This window comes from Dendronephthya gigantea, unplaced genomic scaffold (assembly GCF_004324835.1).
Source record: "Dendronephthya gigantea isolate DGI-Jeju-01 unplaced genomic scaffold, DenGig_1.0 000047F, whole genome shotgun sequence".
Classification (NCBI taxonomy): domain Eukaryota; kingdom Metazoa; phylum Cnidaria; class Anthozoa; order Malacalcyonacea; family Nephtheidae; genus Dendronephthya; species Dendronephthya gigantea.
In genome coordinates this window covers 325,101-343,119 of record NW_021163057.1, presented here as the reverse complement: position 1 = coordinate 343,119, position 18,019 = coordinate 325,101, and the positions used below count along the sequence as shown (strand labels likewise).

At 37.7% G+C, this 18,019-nt stretch overlaps 2 protein-coding genes across 3 annotated transcripts; one reads left to right on the top strand and one right to left on the bottom strand.

Annotated features, from left to right (window-relative positions):
• Nucleotides 1-490: 490 nt before the first annotated feature.
• LOC114527789 (hydroxymethylglutaryl-CoA synthase 1-like) lies at nt 491-5,381 on the top strand. Its single transcript, XM_028549480.1, has 5 exons — nt 491-1,022; nt 1,890-2,015; nt 2,682-3,030; nt 3,239-3,421; nt 4,408-5,381. The coding sequence occupies exons 1-5, from the start codon at nt 587-589 to the stop codon at nt 4,823-4,825; spliced, it is 1,512 nt and encodes a 503-aa protein (XP_028405281.1). The 5' UTR covers nt 491-586; the 3' UTR covers nt 4,826-5,381.
• Nucleotides 5,382-6,003: 622 nt separating this feature from the next.
• Nucleotides 6,004-15,872, bottom strand: LOC114527788 (potassium voltage-gated channel subfamily C member 1-like). 2 transcript variants are annotated; one of them, XM_028549479.1, is made up of 5 exons: nt 15,610-15,872; nt 14,876-15,488; nt 9,983-10,565; nt 8,342-8,576; nt 6,004-7,823 (listed from the first exon to the last, which is right to left on the bottom strand). In XM_028549479.1, the coding sequence occupies exons 2-5, from the start codon at nt 15,437-15,439 to the stop codon at nt 7,229-7,231; spliced, it is 1,977 nt and encodes a 658-aa protein (XP_028405280.1). In that variant the 5' UTR covers nt 15,440-15,488; nt 15,610-15,872; the 3' UTR covers nt 6,004-7,228. The 2 variants fall into 2 exon arrangements, with proteins under 2 accessions (XP_028405280.1, XP_028405279.1); XM_028549478.1 differs by having other exon boundaries at nt 14,876-15,872.
• Nucleotides 15,873-18,019: the final 2,147 nt, after the last annotated feature.

Below are 18,019 nucleotides of genomic sequence, written 5' to 3'. Positions count from 1 at the left end.
GTCTGCAGAAAGCTTTGCACAGAGTAGAAGTCGGTTCTGTATTTGGCAAAGTTCACTAAATATTTTAGCATTGCCGAATATTCAGCCACGAATATTTTACAATGTTAAAGACTGAATGTGTGGTTTCACGTGACGTCATAGATTCCAGTGATGATCTACTTGTCACAAATTATTTGATTCATGGCTCTGGGTGACAGTTGAGAGACAGAGAGACAGTTGTTCTTTGTATGAGTCGCTTTTGTCTTTTACAGCTAATATGTGAATTTTGTAGCATTTCATAGCATTTTCGTGGCGTTGAAACATATTCGAACATTCTAGGCTGACTAATTCATACGCTTTGAAGACTGGTAACTATTATGTCTGTGGTACAGGAATGAAGTGGGTACAAAAAGAAGTTTTAAAAGTTGTCACATAAGTGGAAGTTACGTTATTTAATATTTACGTAATATTTGTCTTGTACGACTTGTCGACTTCGCCCTTTGCACTTCCTTTGAAAACTACACACGAGGAGTCAAATTTATCTAAAAGTTTAGTAAAAAAAATCATTTATATATATATTTATTTAATTTATAGTCCCCTGAATATAATGTCTGATGGAAACCGTTGTGTATGGCCAGAAAATGTGGGCATTTTGGCCATAGAAGTGTATTTTCCTACGTCTTACGTGAACCAGGAGAAACTTGAAGAGTATGATCGTGTCAGTAAGGGCAAGTACACTGTTGGACTTGGACAGATCGGCATGGGATTTTGTGGAGATCGAGAGGATACGAATTCCTTAAGTTTAACGGTCGTACAAAACTTAATGGAAAAGAACTCCATTGATCCAAATCAAATTGGCAGATTAGAAGTGGGCACTGAATCCATACTAGATAAATCAAAGTCAGTAAAAACAGTTCTGATGCAATTGTTTGAACAAAGTGGAAATTTTAATATAGAAGGGGTGGATACAATCAACGCTTGTTTTGGAGGAACACAAGCATTATTTAATTCTGTAGCTTGGGTTGAAAGCAGTGCTTGGGATGGTAAGATAATAACTGTAAACTGTATAAGTTATGTAACTATTTAAGCATCACTGAAACTATTTACTATAATATACTTACTATTAATTTATAACTATTTAATCATTTACATATAAAGCCCCCTTTAGATGCACCCAGTTGCCCAACAATGTTGACTAGCTAACCCTGCTAAGATTATTAAGATCTTGTCCACATATTGCCATCACATTGCATCACATAACCCTTTTTAATACTTTGGTTGAGTTGCACAAGCATAAAAAATATTCATTTGCTTAAGCATTGTTTATATTCAATCCCTTTTAATGTTTATAATCCAATCCCTTTTAATGGGGTTATATTTCTCAGGATGTTTTTGCAAGTCAACACTTGAAAATTCTTCAAGAAAATTTTAAAACATTTTTGTCAATCTTTTCAGTTTATAATGCCCTTAGAGATACTTTTGACATATTTCCATTACATTCCACTTATATTCCTCAAAGTCACATTTTCAGACAATGGAAACTCTAATTAATGCACAGTGTTTCCTAATTGTAACGTCATGCAGTAAGATCAATAGTCACTTTGTAGACCCTTTAAGAGAAAACAATTCCTTCACTACCCCTCTCTAAAAATATCTATATTTGATCAATATCTAGGATCCCTATACATTTTCTATGCTATAGGAACCATTATAGGATCACCACTACTCCAGTGCTATGTTGTTTTCGCCACAAGTTTTTGCCACAAAACTGACAACCATGCCTTGAAGGGTGTACATTGTCATTACAGTGAGGAGCTCCCTGTTTTGAGGTTAATGCAGTAAACCATGGAAAAGATAACTGTCCTAAGATAAGAAGAGGTTCTTCTAAAGCTTTACATTTTTGTCCACAGGTCGTTTGGCCATCGTTGTTTGTGCTGATATTGCAGTCTATGCTGCAGGCAATGCTCGGCCGTCAGGTGGTGCAGGAGCCATAGCAATGCTGATTGGGCCTGATGCACCATTAATTATGGAAAGAGGTATGAAAATATTGTGCATAGGTTATATTAATTAAACAGTTGATTCTCATCGATGTTACATCGCCATTTAATTAAGTTTGTTGTCCAGGGGCCGAGATTGTTTCAACCATTCTAAAAATGCATGAAAATCAATAAAATTTTAGTTTTGGAAGCAACAATTATTAAACAGGATCCTCAATTTGGAAATAAGACTTTCAAAGTTATAGCAAACAACTTGAAGAATAAAACATTTGAATGGGTATTAAATCATACACCATCACTTATTACAACTACCTATAGACAAAACATGGAAAGGATTAAATAATTATATTAATATTATATATAAGTGGAATGCAAATTAATTAATATATATTAGCATGTGCTGCAGGGGCCGGTTGTATAAAAAAGAAGTTAACTTTTAATTATAGTTTGTGGCAGAATTGGCCAATCAGAATAATGTATTTTCTAGTTAACCACGATTTAACTACACTTAAAATGTAGCTCAAAGTTTTATACAACCAGCCCCTGATGTCTCCTTCTCTTAACTTTGAAAGCTAAGCTATTTACTCCGCAAATTTTAGATTGAAACTTAGCCTAAATTAGGTCCAGGTCAGGTCTCACCGGTTTAGCTAAGTACAAACAGTAATATAATAAAAAACTTGTAGTATTGTTTTTTACACTCTTCAGGGATGCGTTTTGTTCACATTGCACATGCATACGACTTTTACAAACCGGACATGAATTCAGAATATCCAGTCGTAGATGGCAAACTGTCAGTCAACTGTTTCCTTGGGGCATTGGATAAATGCTATCAGGGATATCAAGCAAAGGTGGAACAGAAGAGGCGAAGGACTGATTCGAATATGAATGATTCTGGAAGAGTGGGTTTGGAACATTTTGACTACATGGCATTTCATGTGCCTTTTTCAAGGTTATGTCAGAAATCATTGGCTAGAATGATGCTAAATGACTATTTGCAAAAAACCAAGTCAGGAGGTTTGCAAGATAAAAAATATGAAGCTCTTTCTGATTTCAGGTAAGGTGAAAGGTGCACTTTCTGCACCATCAACGTGCGATATAAGAAAAAGCAAATGATTACGAAGTTGTCTCGAAGCATGTGGAGATTTGCTTCAGTCCAAAATATAGTGGACTTTATCATTAGTTTTTATTCGACTCCCACTTGCAGGGCTAAAAGAATACCATTTTCCCTGCAATTTATTATTTCTTTTGTCCCCTCTTTACAGAGATATTAATTTGGAACAGCTTGTCAATGATCCTGTCCTAGCGAAAGAAGTCGAAAAGGCATCATTAAAATGTAGTCAAACTGCTTTTGAAGAGAAAACAGAGGCATCGTTGCTCGTATCACGAAATGTAGGTAACATGTATACGCCATCACTTTATGCTGCGTTGGCCTCTATTCTTGTCAGGTGAGTTCCATGTTGTGATGTTTGTCCATATATATGTAGGAATACGGGAAAAATTTGCGGCAGTTTTGTAAAGAAGAGATGACATAATGTGAACATTATGCTCATATATTTTGAACAATTATGATGCTTTCTATGGTGACTTCTTTTATTAATCTATGGTGATTACTTTCATTTATCAGCCCAGAGTAGCGGTAATTACGATGAATTATGATGCTTTTACAATTTTCGAATTCCTGTTAGTATGGAGACATTATAGGTGTAGCACATTTCCATACAATGGATTTTGAAAAAATTCGAAAATTATAAAAGCATCATCGTAATTACCGCTACTCCAGAGTAGCGACTCGAGAGTTTGATAAATGAAAGTCTTTCTACTCTGATTTGATAAATGAAAGATTGATAAGAGGCCCCCCCCCTTACCTTTCACTGTACCATTAAAAAACTTCGGCGAAAAGGAAGAATGGCTTTTAACCGAAATACAGCAGAGCGATGGAAGTTGCGGTGTGTTGGAAATGCCTTAGCTGAATCTAATACGCGCGCATGCGTAGGACAAGAAAGTAATAAATTTCGCGACTCGAAAAATATGAATTTCTTGTCACACTTGACACAGACATTTTTACCTGACAATCTTAATTTAATACCACACACAAACTACTAGGGTTAAATACGACTGCTTGAGGTGAAATATACTCTTTTAGAATATACTATTTTGAAATTTTACTTCTGTATTGAGTCATCGTCATTTTTCGCATCCAGTAAATAAGGATGTATACAGGGAAGTTTACTAGAATGAAATTCTATATTTCCCTACCTTCCGGGTCGTCTTATCACCTTCTTTATGGTTTTTACATCCTTGTTTTTGAATAAGAAATATAGAAAAACAATTATTGGTCTCAGGTGCAGTAGATATCGCCTTATTTCGGTGTATAAAGACTGGAAAATCTTTAGATATTAAACCTTCAAACTTTTCAAATGTCATCATTTAGTAAATCATTCTTGGAGCTTCGTGGTCATCGGATTGGAATGTTTTCATACGGCTCTGGTCTTGCTTCGGCTATGTTTTCCTTCATAGTCTCAGATAAAGAAACGCAAACTGCCCAAAAACTGTTCAAAAACCTAGCCGATATTCCCGGGAGATTGAAAGCACGAACGGAAGTTCCACCCGATGAGTTTGTCAAAATTCTGGAAATTCGTGAGAAAACGCACCACCTAAACAACTACACTCCCTGGCAAAGGGCTTCGGAAATAACAACCGGAGCATACTGTTTGCTTCATGTAGACGAGAAATATCGTCGTTCTTACGCTCGTAAGACATCGGATGGTTTCGTTGATTTTGATGGTAATTGTGTCATTGTGGAAAAACCACTTGATGAGACGACTGTACCGGCATGTCAGCTGTACTGAATCATTTTGATTATCGGCATTACAAAATTTAACCTTCGATCACCGTCGCAACTCGACTCTCTATCTGCAGTTAGTGGTGTTGTCTCTTAAAGTGGCTCAGTATCGTTTTCTTCGCTGGAAAATTTACGATCTACGGACTTTTTTTCAACTTTGTTGAAAAAAATGTTGGAATGATCAGAAACTTGATGTCTTTAGCTGGAAATATGAGTTGTTGGAAATTATATTTATTAACTGTCCTGGTTTATAGCATTTAGAGACACTGTAAATACCAACATATGTAGTTTATTTGTTTTGAACACTTGCACCTCTAAATGAATTGATGTTTTAGTCTAATAGTTTAAAAGCTCAATTACCAATTACCTAAAAAAATTATTTTATAAAAGAATTTTAGAAGAAGATTAAGAATTTAGGCTGCGTTCAGACTAAATGCCAAATTAAATCTGAACGCACCTACCAAACATATTAATTTAAACCCCAAAATGACCCTAAAACTAAAATTGAAGTTTTGACGGATATACTTATAGTTAATGCAAAATACCCCGAATGCAAAATACCACATGCAAAATACCGCAAATCTCGATAAAGTTGTGAGCCCCGCCTATACCTTTTTTTAACAATACTGCAAGTGGCAGATATTGGGAAACTGATAATAAATTTTGTGCAAACTGATTGTAAATATATAATAAACGGTTAGGATTTCAATCCTTTCAATCTACATATTCGCCAATAACGACGCCATTTTAAACTTAACTTTTGATATTCACGGTTGGTCTTGAGCGATTAAGCGTTTTGAGAAAAAGTATAAATCAGATGTGTATATATAGGCATCTGATTTTGTGGTTATAGATAACAGGCAATGTTTTTAAGATTTATGAAGATACGGAAAAGCCGAGGAGTGTGGAAATTAAGATGGAGTCGATATTGATAAATAAGTAAATTGAATGAGCATAATTATAGTTAACATTGTATTAGTTTTCAAACGTCGTTTCCAAATGATTTTAAAGGTCATTTCATCCAAATTTTCAGTTAGCAATTTTTTGAATTCCATATACAGAAACAGAGTATTGAGTAATAAAGATTTTTATTTTTATCTTCAATCTATTGTATATTTGAATCAACCTACATTGTCAAATATTTTTATTGCATATACGTACGTATTTAGAGCTTTCACTTGAAAGTGACTATTGATGGTTGGTTTCACTGGCACGTGTAGGAGGAGCAAGTGCTACACACATGATAAATCCTTATATCTAGAGAAGCTTTGTCCTAGAGCACCATTATGGCAATAACTAGAAATCCCACATTTAGATGTCAAAAAAATTATCTGCAAAATTTAAAAGTATAGTTTGCATGGTTGCGTTAACAGTGAAAAGGCTCGCATTAATTTGGTAGCCCTGTTAAAATACCTATAACGTCCCTATAATTAATGTATCTTCAATATTGACAGGATTTGGATGACTTAAAATTTATGTAAATGAAGAAGATATATAATTTATAAAACAGACAGTTTTTTAACGTTAATTTTATTATTTTAAAACGGTGAAATCCAAAATCAGTTGACTAAAAATATTGATCTCACTTGTCATTAGGCATGCAGGCTATTTTAGTTTTTTTCCACCTACGTTTTGCGAAAATTAAAAATCCCTGCACGCACCTATACATTCAATTTTTTTATCATTTACTATAGTGTTTGTTATTATATTTCTAAAATGACTAATACTTAACAGCAATGAATAACAAACTTTCGCTTGATCTAGTTTCTTGTTTTGCAGAATATTGCAGAACTTATCTGCCGTATTTTTTTTTAAGTGTATATAGCGTCACGCGGCATTGACATGTACCTAGATAGCTTTTATATAGACACCGTTTTTAGGTCGGTATGTGGCATTTCCTTTTTTATGGACCAAACATTTCTTCCCTTCTTCGATGCGACGAGTGGAGATATTCTTTTGTTGCACATCCCATTAAAAAATCACAATCCTTGAGATTGTATCAGTCCTACCGTAAAAGTGCGGAATTATCTTACATTTCTTGTGCTTCCCCATTTCTTGTGCTTTCCCAGGCGATTCTCGGCCTTGCCAGCGTATGCCTCTTTTGGTCTTAACCTCTCTCGATCATAACGTTTTAACGTCCGTAGAGTGTAAAACCCAGTTCCGTGTTCGTATCTCGTACGACATGTAGCCATTTGACTCATTCCACCGTCTCTCCTGGAGGCAATCACAGTATCCCACCTTCACTGTCCTTACGATATGTGCTATTTTCGAGCTTCATCTGAATCTTACTTCGGTATCTTTTAAACAGCTTTTACCTATATATGCAGTTGCATGTGAACGATTAACACAAGATCACAGTTTAACATGCAAATAGCCTCCTGCAAGCCTTATCCGAAACTATCCGATTACGTCATCCTTCGGGTATCGTAAGTGGCTTATTGTCCGCAGTCACATGACCATTCGTCGCATTTTCATCGTACTCGCTGGGCGGAACATTTAGTTTATGTTCTGACTCGATTTTGTTATTATTTTCCGTTTCCTCTGATAGAGCGTTCTCATTTGGGACATCCGCTGTTACCGTGACGCGAGGGGCGTTCATCGGGTATATAACCCCATTTCGCTTGTTTCTGCTGCCTGCACTAAACGAACGCATTGCACTCCCGTTGGGCAATCGCGATACGGCATCCTCGCTGTCCTTGCGGTATGCGCTATTTTCATTTGCACCGTCACCTCCTGGTTCTAATGCATTATTCCTGTCCCTGCCAGGCAGGTTGGCTGGGAAGCTTACAGAACGTGGCGGCGGACTTTCGATGATGGTACTCTTCGTACTTGTGCTTAGCAAGCTGCTCTTGTGATTATCCGGACTGTTCACGGAGAAGTTAGTTTCGTCGACATCGTGGTTAGTTTGACCCGGTAAATGTTCCCCTCCAAGACTTCGCATGCGAGTGCTGTTACGTTGTGGCACGACGCCGTTGCAGAATAACGACATTCGTTCGCGTCGTGGCCTGCAATAGGGAGGGGAATGTGTGTTATATAGTATGCTGGTGCCTGAGTTAGCGATAGTCGTACTTATAGTCATTTCTGTTTATGGTTCAATGACTGAAGTTTGAAAAAGTGATTTCTGTGCACGCAAATAAAATGATGTAAAGCGTTATGATTTGCCAAATACAAATTTGATGTTTTTGAGATAACCCGGGAGTTTTAAGTTTTGCAGTCGATGTCAAAACAGTTTCCAAACAAATAGAAAGTTCGAACTGTTATTATCCGTTGCAATTCGGGGCATGGATCAGAGCCGTGTTTAAAAAAAGTGATGCGTCGTGGTTTTTGGTCAAGGTCAAACATTGCTTTTCTCTTGCACCGAACAAAAAAAACACAATAGATAATGAAAGCGAGACGCCTTATTATCTGTTGTTAATGTGTTCGGCACACAGAGGTTGGGTGACGCTTGACCCTCGCCTTTGTTTTTCATATGAAGTTCGTTCCAAAGGTTCGTTCTTATTCGCTTTAACCTTAACGCGCTTACCTTTTTGGGCCAAGATAAACTTCAGTTGTCAGATCGTCGCTACTATTTCTCTCGTTTCCAGAGTTTTCTGGCTCTTCCTCCACCTCGTCTCGTCGTATCAAAGTGTTTGCCGCGCCAATCAGGACCTTTCTTGGTTTCTTCGGCAATTTCAATTTTGCCTGAGCATGGCGATAATAAAGAGAGAAATTTGCTCCAATAATTGAGATTGGCAGCGCGGAAATTAACATGCTCACACCTGTTATAAAAAAAGACATCGTGAAATTAGAAATGAAATTAAAAATACAAATTTCAAAATTAGTTTACTTTATCGCCATCCAGTTGGTTTAAAACTCGTTGCCGATAGTTCGTCGACGCTCAATAAGTTCAAGTTTTCTCGGTTGAGTATATGGCAATAGTGACCCAAAAGCAAAGAATCATACTCATAAGTATAGTAGACCACCAGTCGGTCAAAAATCTCTTACATGACTTTCCATGCGGTATAAAATTTTGTATTTCTTTTAATCGGATGTAATCATACGCTAATAAACCTGTTAAATCGATTATTTTTAAAGTTCCAAGACGTCTTCAACGCAGCTAAACCTTTTGTATATCAAAATGGAGCTAATCTATATAGTCGCTTCTAAATTAAATATAGACGAATGTAATAAAATAGTCTGTACATTGCATATATTAAATGGGGTAATTGCAAATGTCCGACAATGTTTGGGTAAACAAGTCTTCTACCTGTTTCATAGTATATAACTCGTTTATGGTCTACTCAACTGTTAGATTAAGGTGTATTTCACTATGAACTTTCTTTTGAATTCGTTATTAACTGAGAAAACAAGTTCCTCAGCAACAAACACATCGTGCAAGGTCTAGGACACGTAGATTTGCCAGGTTTAAATATTCGTCTCTGCGTGGATTGTTGTCAATCTTTACAAGTCGAACATAGCTTATACTTGCATTAAATGTTCGTTCTTTTCCACGTAAGCGCCATTCTCTTCCACCACGCGAAACCATCCACATATTGATTAGGTTATAATTTATTTTGAAAACTTCGCTTTCGTTTGATCGCATGCAGTCGCGACTGTGTTTATACAGACAAATAACTATGCAAACAGTATATAGCAACGCTTGATGTAGGGATGAAATTTTAAAGGCTTTGTATTTTGTTGATGGAAATTTCTCAGAAATAAAGTTAGACGTTCTGCAGACCAACGTAAGCAACTTCGAAGTATACCTAAAATTTAATGTTTTCGTAACACCACGTCCGTAGTCTTCTTAGTCGTTCAAAGTTCTGAGATGACTACCGAACAAAATGTTTGGAAATTATTGTACGCGACTGCGGAGCAATGCTCAAATTTTCTGATATGCCAAATCAGTCCAAAATGATTTGTGATTGATAAATAATGACGCTTTCGGATGATACATTTATTGGTATAATAGCATGACTTCAAAGCACATATATACATACAATCCCCCCCGTACGTTTTTCATGATGAGGTCTATGATCAAACACGCTCATGAAAAGGAACACGAGAGAACAGAACTAAGGTGCTGCTGTACTTTCCCTCTTTGTGATCATAGGTAGGAGTGGTATAACGACAGTAAATGTAAGGTTTAAGTATAGAGGTACAGTATAAACGATTAATTGTATACCTGCACATATGCTGCCAAATATTTTCCCTTGTGTTGTCATTGGTGCCATATCGCCATATCCTACAGTTGTAAGGGTTATGATGGCCCACCAGAATGCCTCCGGTATTGACTTGAACTTCGTGTTGGTCACTCCACTCTCGCAGAGATGCAAAATCCCTGCGAAAATGAGCACCGGAATCATTACCAGCAGCAGGAGGAGAAACATCTCTTTGGAACTGGCTACCAGGGTATGTTTCAAAATTTGGAATCCAAGCGACATCTTGTTGAAGAAACGAAGTAATCTAAGCATGCGCCCTAACACCAGTATCTCGCTGACAATGTTCGCACCGATTGCAATGTTTAGGTAAAATGGGATGATTGCGAGGAAGTCGATCCAATTCAAGAATTGCTTTGAGAACTCAAAGATGCTTGGACATGTGAAACATCTTATTAAGAACTCGGCCGTGAACCAAACACCGCAGACGTAGTCTATGACTGTGATAACCTTTTTCCCAACTGAATTGCCATTAACGTTTGAGTCTGTATTCGCGCAAAGCGAAATAACAGACACGACGACAAACACCAATGAAACCCACACGTAAACCTATAGGAATCACAGGAGAATTAGTCATACCAACATTGATCGAGGTTTACTAGCTTTGGGCATTATTTGTCGAGTTGTTAATGAGAAATTAGTTCAAAAACCACGGCAGTATTCAACTTATTACTTGTTGAGTATATGACATTAAAATCACGTTCCTGCATGATGATCAATGGTTGACCTCCCCCCCCCTCCTATCACGGTTGAGTAAGGTAGTCATGACCATGCGCTATAGGGGGGCTTTATCATACATGCATGAATGTTAAAGGGCACTTTCAGCGCAACACAAATCAGTCAGCGCTACATGCAACGGATGCATGAACTATCCCAATCATCGTGAGACGAATTCTTAGTGAAAATACAATTTAAAAGGTAATATGCCAATACTCTTATGTAGCTACAAGGCGTATACATTTTCGCTGTCTTGCATATGCTTGTTTCGAATTTGTATGAAAGCGATTGTTATACACTCTCTCCTATTCCGTCTATTATAAATTGCATCAGTCCCAAAACAAAATTCTATAATTAAGCAGCAGCTGTAAACACAATATGCAATCCTTGTTCCCCCCGTCATCATGTGCTCTAAGTGATATATAATTTGTCCTTCCAACCCTATTTTTTTTTATTTGTATGAATAAATGAGCCCTGCATGGCAAATACTCAATTTGGAATATCATTCATGGGAATGATTAAAAACTGGATCATTACAAAAACTCTACAACCAGATGTCTTCATCGAAAGAGAATCGTAATTAATGAGAAAACCACAAAAATTGTTTCACTGCACTGTTTAGAACGTCCAAGTGTTAGCTTATGAACGAAAATTTCGGTATTTTATTTGCGAAACTTCGATAAGAATTGACTGAAAGTATAGCCAAGTTCCACTAAAATCACAAGGGGATCGCCAAACACGATAAGATTGTTGCGTATATATGATACATGAGCGGTAGGAAATCGTGGCCAAGTTTTTTACCAGTCGAAATTTTTGTAGTTTAAGAGAGGAAAACTCGCTTAAACGTTGGTGTCTGAGCCATTGTGTTCCCCTGTAGTCTTATAAGTTCTTTCATATTCCTCTGAGATACACTAGTGGTTGAGTCTTGAGAGATTGCTGCAAGCATGCATGCAATCGGCGAAATATAATGATTATGAAAAGTTATAGACCTCTGTTTCATCTCTTCTTGGCTCACATTATAGCTATATACCACAATAAAATATGTGTTAATATATCTTTCATCTTATACATAGCTATATTTTGAATCTAATTCAAGGATACTATATAAACAATATAGCAATATATTTCCTATATCAACCATAATTGTCGTGCGTGCATGAATGTCAGTTTTAAAACTTCCTAACGAAAATATGTTTTAGCTCAGCATGCGCATGCACAAGATATTACTTTCCTACTAGTCTTAGGCACGATTTAGGGCAATCAGTATACATATACAATACTATAAATTTTTTATTCATTTTTTTCCTTATCATCCACGCGAACATCCCACGAAATTTTAGATTGATACCGATTCAGATTCATATCGAAGTTACAGGCCTATTTAAACTTAGATTACTCATGCATGCAATCCACATGCTGTATATACGTCGTAGGTATATTGTTGCTATATATTTTGTTATCTCTTGGAAACACGTATACAAACAGTGCGTATACAAGCATCGAATTGATTATGCATGCATGCATGCATTTGTAAAAGCGTCTTGCAAGTGAACACTGAGGGGCAGCTGGTCGTTTTAAATTTGACATTAGAAAGTAACATGATTGGACGGGGCAGGGCACAGGAACTTAATTGCGCTTTATTGCGATTGAATATTTTGGATACCCGTATCCATATAGAGTATCGATATGGTTCGTTATTGGAAGATCCGCACTGATCCTATCATGCATGCAGCGACTCAATTGAATGCAACGTTTCACAATGGATAACTACTCAGTCTACTCTAACATGGCTTCGAGAAAAACATCTGCCGTGCATCCTTCTCTGCATGCCCAGTACCTGCTTCTTTACAAAGAAAATATTCACACGGGGGTCTCCTTGCCTGTTCCTGTGCGTATAAACCGCATGTGTTTTTTAGCTTTAAGATTCGATAACGAACATGAAATGTACAGGATACGAATAAACACGGGTTTACATTAAACTTATGTTATCGTGTGTGCATTTCAAATTAAGCAACAAGTCGCAACATTGTTTCAAAGACCGAAGGTTAAATGTCATTTGGAATTTAAGGATCTAGCGCTTGTGAAACGGGTTTAGGAAGTTTTCGTTTCAATGCGGCGGAGTAATAAACCAACCCTGGCGTTTAATTTGGAAATATATTTCGTTCTCAAACAAAATGAGTTGTTTCGAGGATCGAGGAACGTGGGAAATTTTGGGGCAATTTTGTATACTTAGTAAAATAATGCTGATGTTTTGGCTCAAAAAAATGAGCTTCAACATATATGGATATGACAAATGAAATGTTTTTAAGAATCGACGTTATATGATAATACATGCATTAGATAGAATATTAATAAAAAAAATCGATACGAATGAGGTCAATCAGATATTCGTATTAGCAGCATATAAACGCTTATCAGCACTAGGATAAAAGGAAGATCGATATTGCTGTGTAGTTACGTATTACACATCCCGTTGCGTCAATGCATAGGGAATGACATGGCTAAATCGTTTCTCCATGTAAAATGTTATCAGTGACATTTGAGGGCATGGGCGGTTCACAAATGCTAGCCTGAGCCGGAGCGACCTGCATGTTCACCGACAATCAACGGTTCTAACATTGTTAACGTTGGTCCTCCACAACTGGATCGAATTCAATTCAATTCGATTCTATATATGCACTCAAGGCCCTGTTTACATGGAACGAATTGTCCCGGCTAAGCGAGGTAAAAAGCGCATCACATCAAAGGCTTAACCTGATTAGTCTTTCATTATATACAGTTTTCACCTCGCTCAGCCGGGATAACTCGCTCCATGTAAACGGGCCCTGAGAAAGTGACGATCAATGGCATCTTCCAAACTCATGAACCTCATAAACTTCATGCTTTTGTTCGGCCGCACTTTGTTTGCGAAATCGCCCAAAACACAAATCTAAAAATACGAAAAATCTAGTCGAATTTCAGAATTTGCTTCTGAAAAGTGGCATGATCGACAAAACGACTTAGAGCTAAATATACATGCAGGTATTAAGTTAAAATCTCTTGTATATAATAAATAAGTGCCTATAAAAGCGTGTTGCGAGTTGTAAAATTTTGTTCTCAAATGTATGATGGAAAGTTTAAAGAGATGCATAAAAATTAAAGTAAACTACATCGAACTGCCCGTTGCTTTGGAAGGCCGTGCTGTCTGGATGCGCCGTATCACTACAAAGATTCTCCCACCTACAAAAATATTGATTTCCGGCTGACTGAGATGTGTTTAAATGGCAAATTTCAGGCTGCGTATATGGATTCTTATCAACCCATTACATGCTTTTATGCGCGTGAGGTGAGATTCCCATTGTATGTTATTAACTCGTTTTCATATCAAGCAATTTGTGAAAAAAATGCTATATCATGCTTCCCACGCTCCTGGACACGTCCCCTCGATCCACGAGTTTTGCTATTGTAGACCTGACGCATATGAAATGAATTGATTGCTCCGTCAAAGTGAAGACTTGCAACATGCATGCAAACATCATTGTTTGATACTGTCATCGATTCACTTTCGTCGATTCGCTTTCGTCTATACTTCACCTATCTCCCTCGATGTTTTCAGAGCATCTCCTTCGCGGCTTTACGCGTTCGTTCGAGCTCTACGCCAGACATTGCTATGATATCGTATAATGACATTCAGTCAAGGCCACGACATTTAATTCAAGCACTTCTGCTCTCACTCAAGTGTTGTACACTATTGTCGTTTAATCAAACCTTAGTTATCAAAAACGCCATCGGTCATAAATGATTTAACGTTTGCCTAGCCGATGGCCGAAATGTGTTTGGTGACAAAGGAGCAATTTCGCATGCAGAATCCGCTGTATTTGAAATTTTACAATCGTGTAAAACCCCGTGTAACACTGTACGTTAACTATGCTTCGATATATGAAGTTGCAGGAGAGCATAAGTTGTTTGTCTTATTTTTTCAATTTTGGGCTTCAGCTCATTCTAGCACTATTATTTCTTCAAACTTAAAGCATACACTGGCAATTAAGTAAAAATACATCTGGTTTGTTACCAGAGATGTAGAATTGTTACATTATAGAAAAATTGTCAGCGTATAATTTATATATTATATATAAGGCACTCGCGCTAAAACACTTGCTTACCTTGGATAGCTTTGATGCTGTGTGGTCTTCAAAAACGGTCCATATCCTTGATCTCCATCTTTGCCATGCTGGTGTATTACTGCTACGATGTTGCTCCGTCGTCTCACCGTTTTTCCATTCCTCCGGCTCCGTTTCGGAGTCGGAATCGTCAAAATCCGGCCCGTTGAAAACCCTCAAATTCTCCTGCGCTTCCCGGTGCAAAGTGTAAGTGGACCAACAACAGGGCTCCATTTGTTTTTCATCTATGCCCCAAAAATTCAGCTCTTCTTCAAAGAGCGGCCCACATACGTCCGACGGGCAATGTAGTTTGCCCGTGCGATAGAAGTTCATAATCTGTTGAAAAACGCCCGGATGACGGTCGAAAAAGTACTCGTTTTTCTCCGGGTCGTAATCCGAAAAATTGTCCCGCGTCGTAATCCACGCCAGCCGTGTGTCAGGGAAGTTTCTTAACGTACTTTTGAATGTCTCGTGCCGTATCCCTCCGACGTTTAAAATTATACGGTCCTTGTTACGAAGAGCTTTCATATCCGAATCCATATCAGACATTTGAAGCGACACGGCCATCTCCGCTCCCTTTCAGACCGACAAAATTGCTTTTTTACGATGTTTCAACCTACAAGGACAGCGTGTCTTGTAGCGAAAGTCATAAAACGCGACAGACAAGCTCTCAAATTAAATACACGCAGCTTATACACACATGTACTTGTAACCCTCGCATCTGCATGTGTACTAACCGTGCTCTTTGCTTCTATGATATCAATCCTGTGCGGCAAACCGTGACACGCTTTTCGTGGAAATTCAACACCAGCGAGGCCACGAAATTTTGTGTTGTTCTTTATCGTGAGTATAAACGTCAATCTTCAGCGAAGCGAGATTCGCTAATATATACGCTCAGTTTTCCTTGTTGCTAGGCTGTCGTTATTTGACACTAAATTCACGTACGTAGTCACTCAAGTAATGAATAATCGATCCACCTGTTTTTGACTACACAGAACGGCAATTTCGAATCGTCCCATCTCATTGGTCCGCGATGATTTTATGCAATTTCCATGCCATTATGCATATGAGGGAAGAAATCGTATTCAATATATCGGTGTGGATGACGAATATCACAAAATATCGAGAAGATTAGAAAATATATTCAAAGCATTGCTGGTTGTTATTTTTAAATGTAAGTAGACTACGACTGGACATGCGATAAAGTTTGGACAAAATATTTATATATTTCACATTTCGCGTCGACCCATAATGCATGCCGTTTATATGCAACGCCCCTCCTTCGACCCTTGCGTTTGGAGGTTTCCATTTTTCCTGCGAGAGTGTCCTAAGATTGCCAACAATTTCATTGCGCAGTGCATCAATCAGTTTTACGTCACGGTTTTATATATTTTCGTTGAAATTTTGCATATGCAGACAAGCCTATATCTCGCATGCGTATTTGCAACCTATAGTCCTATACTTATATCTGAAGCTCCCAAATGTTCACAGACATGCTTTATTTAGTTCAGTGCATGCGAAACTGTCAAGAACTATATGTGTAATTGGAGCTCCAAACTTAGCTTCCTTGTGCGAAACTGCGAATTAGGCTATCTTCAATATCTTGTATCTTGACACTTTTATGCTCATCATTCATGAATTAAACCTTTCACTAATGTAACTAGTTGTCGCAAGGAATGACCTTGTTACCTTCTTTTTTCCCCGAGTCACACGGTTGAAACCCGGTTTGTTGTACATTTCGACTCTATATACGGCGTCCACGGTGGTTTGCAGTGATGTGTAATTGCTGTCGATGTAGATTTTAGTCGAAGATTGTGGACCGCAAAGATCCTGCACGAGATTTCTTAATATTCGGGGCATATAAGGTGAAAATTGATAATGAACTCCAAATTAAGACAAAAAAAGGTTGAGGGTGGCTAGTAAGAATCGAAGGACTGAAATAAGCTTTGCGAATTCAATTTGATACTAAAACATTTCAATTGTATGGTAATTTTTCTTTCATCAACCGTGCATACAGTAATTGTTGGTAAACTACGGTAGCGCAGATAGCGCAGACTGCGAACCATATATGAACCGGCCTTGCATGCAAAGGTTACAATCCAATGCAGACAGATTCATCAGCATTTTATAACGGGGAGAAGCGCACGTATATCATTCGGTCCAAAAACGTCTTCATAATATTCTTATTCTCAAAGGGGGAAATTCAATACCCTCGTGATATGCAAGCGTAAATACTGTATGTCCATGCAATTGTTGAAAGCACTGGACTGCGAGGGGATGTACCGTGCATGGATATACCGATAACGTAGGGAAAAGGTCTTTTGTCGCGACAATCAGGAATCTGCCTCTTATACGCCGTTGAAATGATAAATATTGGCCTTTTGTGGAGGGTGTTAGATAATGCTAATGACCAGTCATTACTTTTAAATTGTTAATATGTAATTATTGCTATCCTAATTGACGGCATTTTTAATCGAGCTATACCTGCTATTGGGCTGCTGGTTGTTCATCTCACATCAAATGTAAATACTTGACGAGTATGTTTGGGGCGAGAAAAGAATGACTTGCCCTTTTTCCGAAGTTTAAAAACTCAATATAGTACTTGCGAGAATTTGAAAGACTCCCTGTAATTGGAAGACACTTTCTTTTTAGTCCAGAGTTCAGAATTAGCCCCGAGTTCTCAATTTGGGGTGCGTCATGCAGCTCTGGCAAAAAGGACCAAAATTTAAATTGCATTTTAATAATAACGAAAGTGAGGATACAATCTCATATCAGCAGTTACAAATGACGTAGGAATCATTTCTCATCAATCAGTGACGGGAAAATTAAATATTCTAACAAAGTTGCTGCTGTTGCATGATTTTCGATATTCCACAATTTTATGCTCTACAAGCGCTGATCACTTTATGCTCTACAAGCGCTGATCCCTGGGCAGCCAATTCGGCCTTGGAACAACAATTTGACTGTGCGAATTAATGAACCGTGTAGCGGGTGTTACTTTGCTAAAATTCATATAGGATGGAACCCCGCTAATTTTAATCTCGGTCACCGTTTAAATATAAACCTATTTTCACTAGATTCCCATCACTGTAGCACGTACGCGCTATTATAAAACGGTCTATTATATTTTCTTAGCTGTCCGACCCT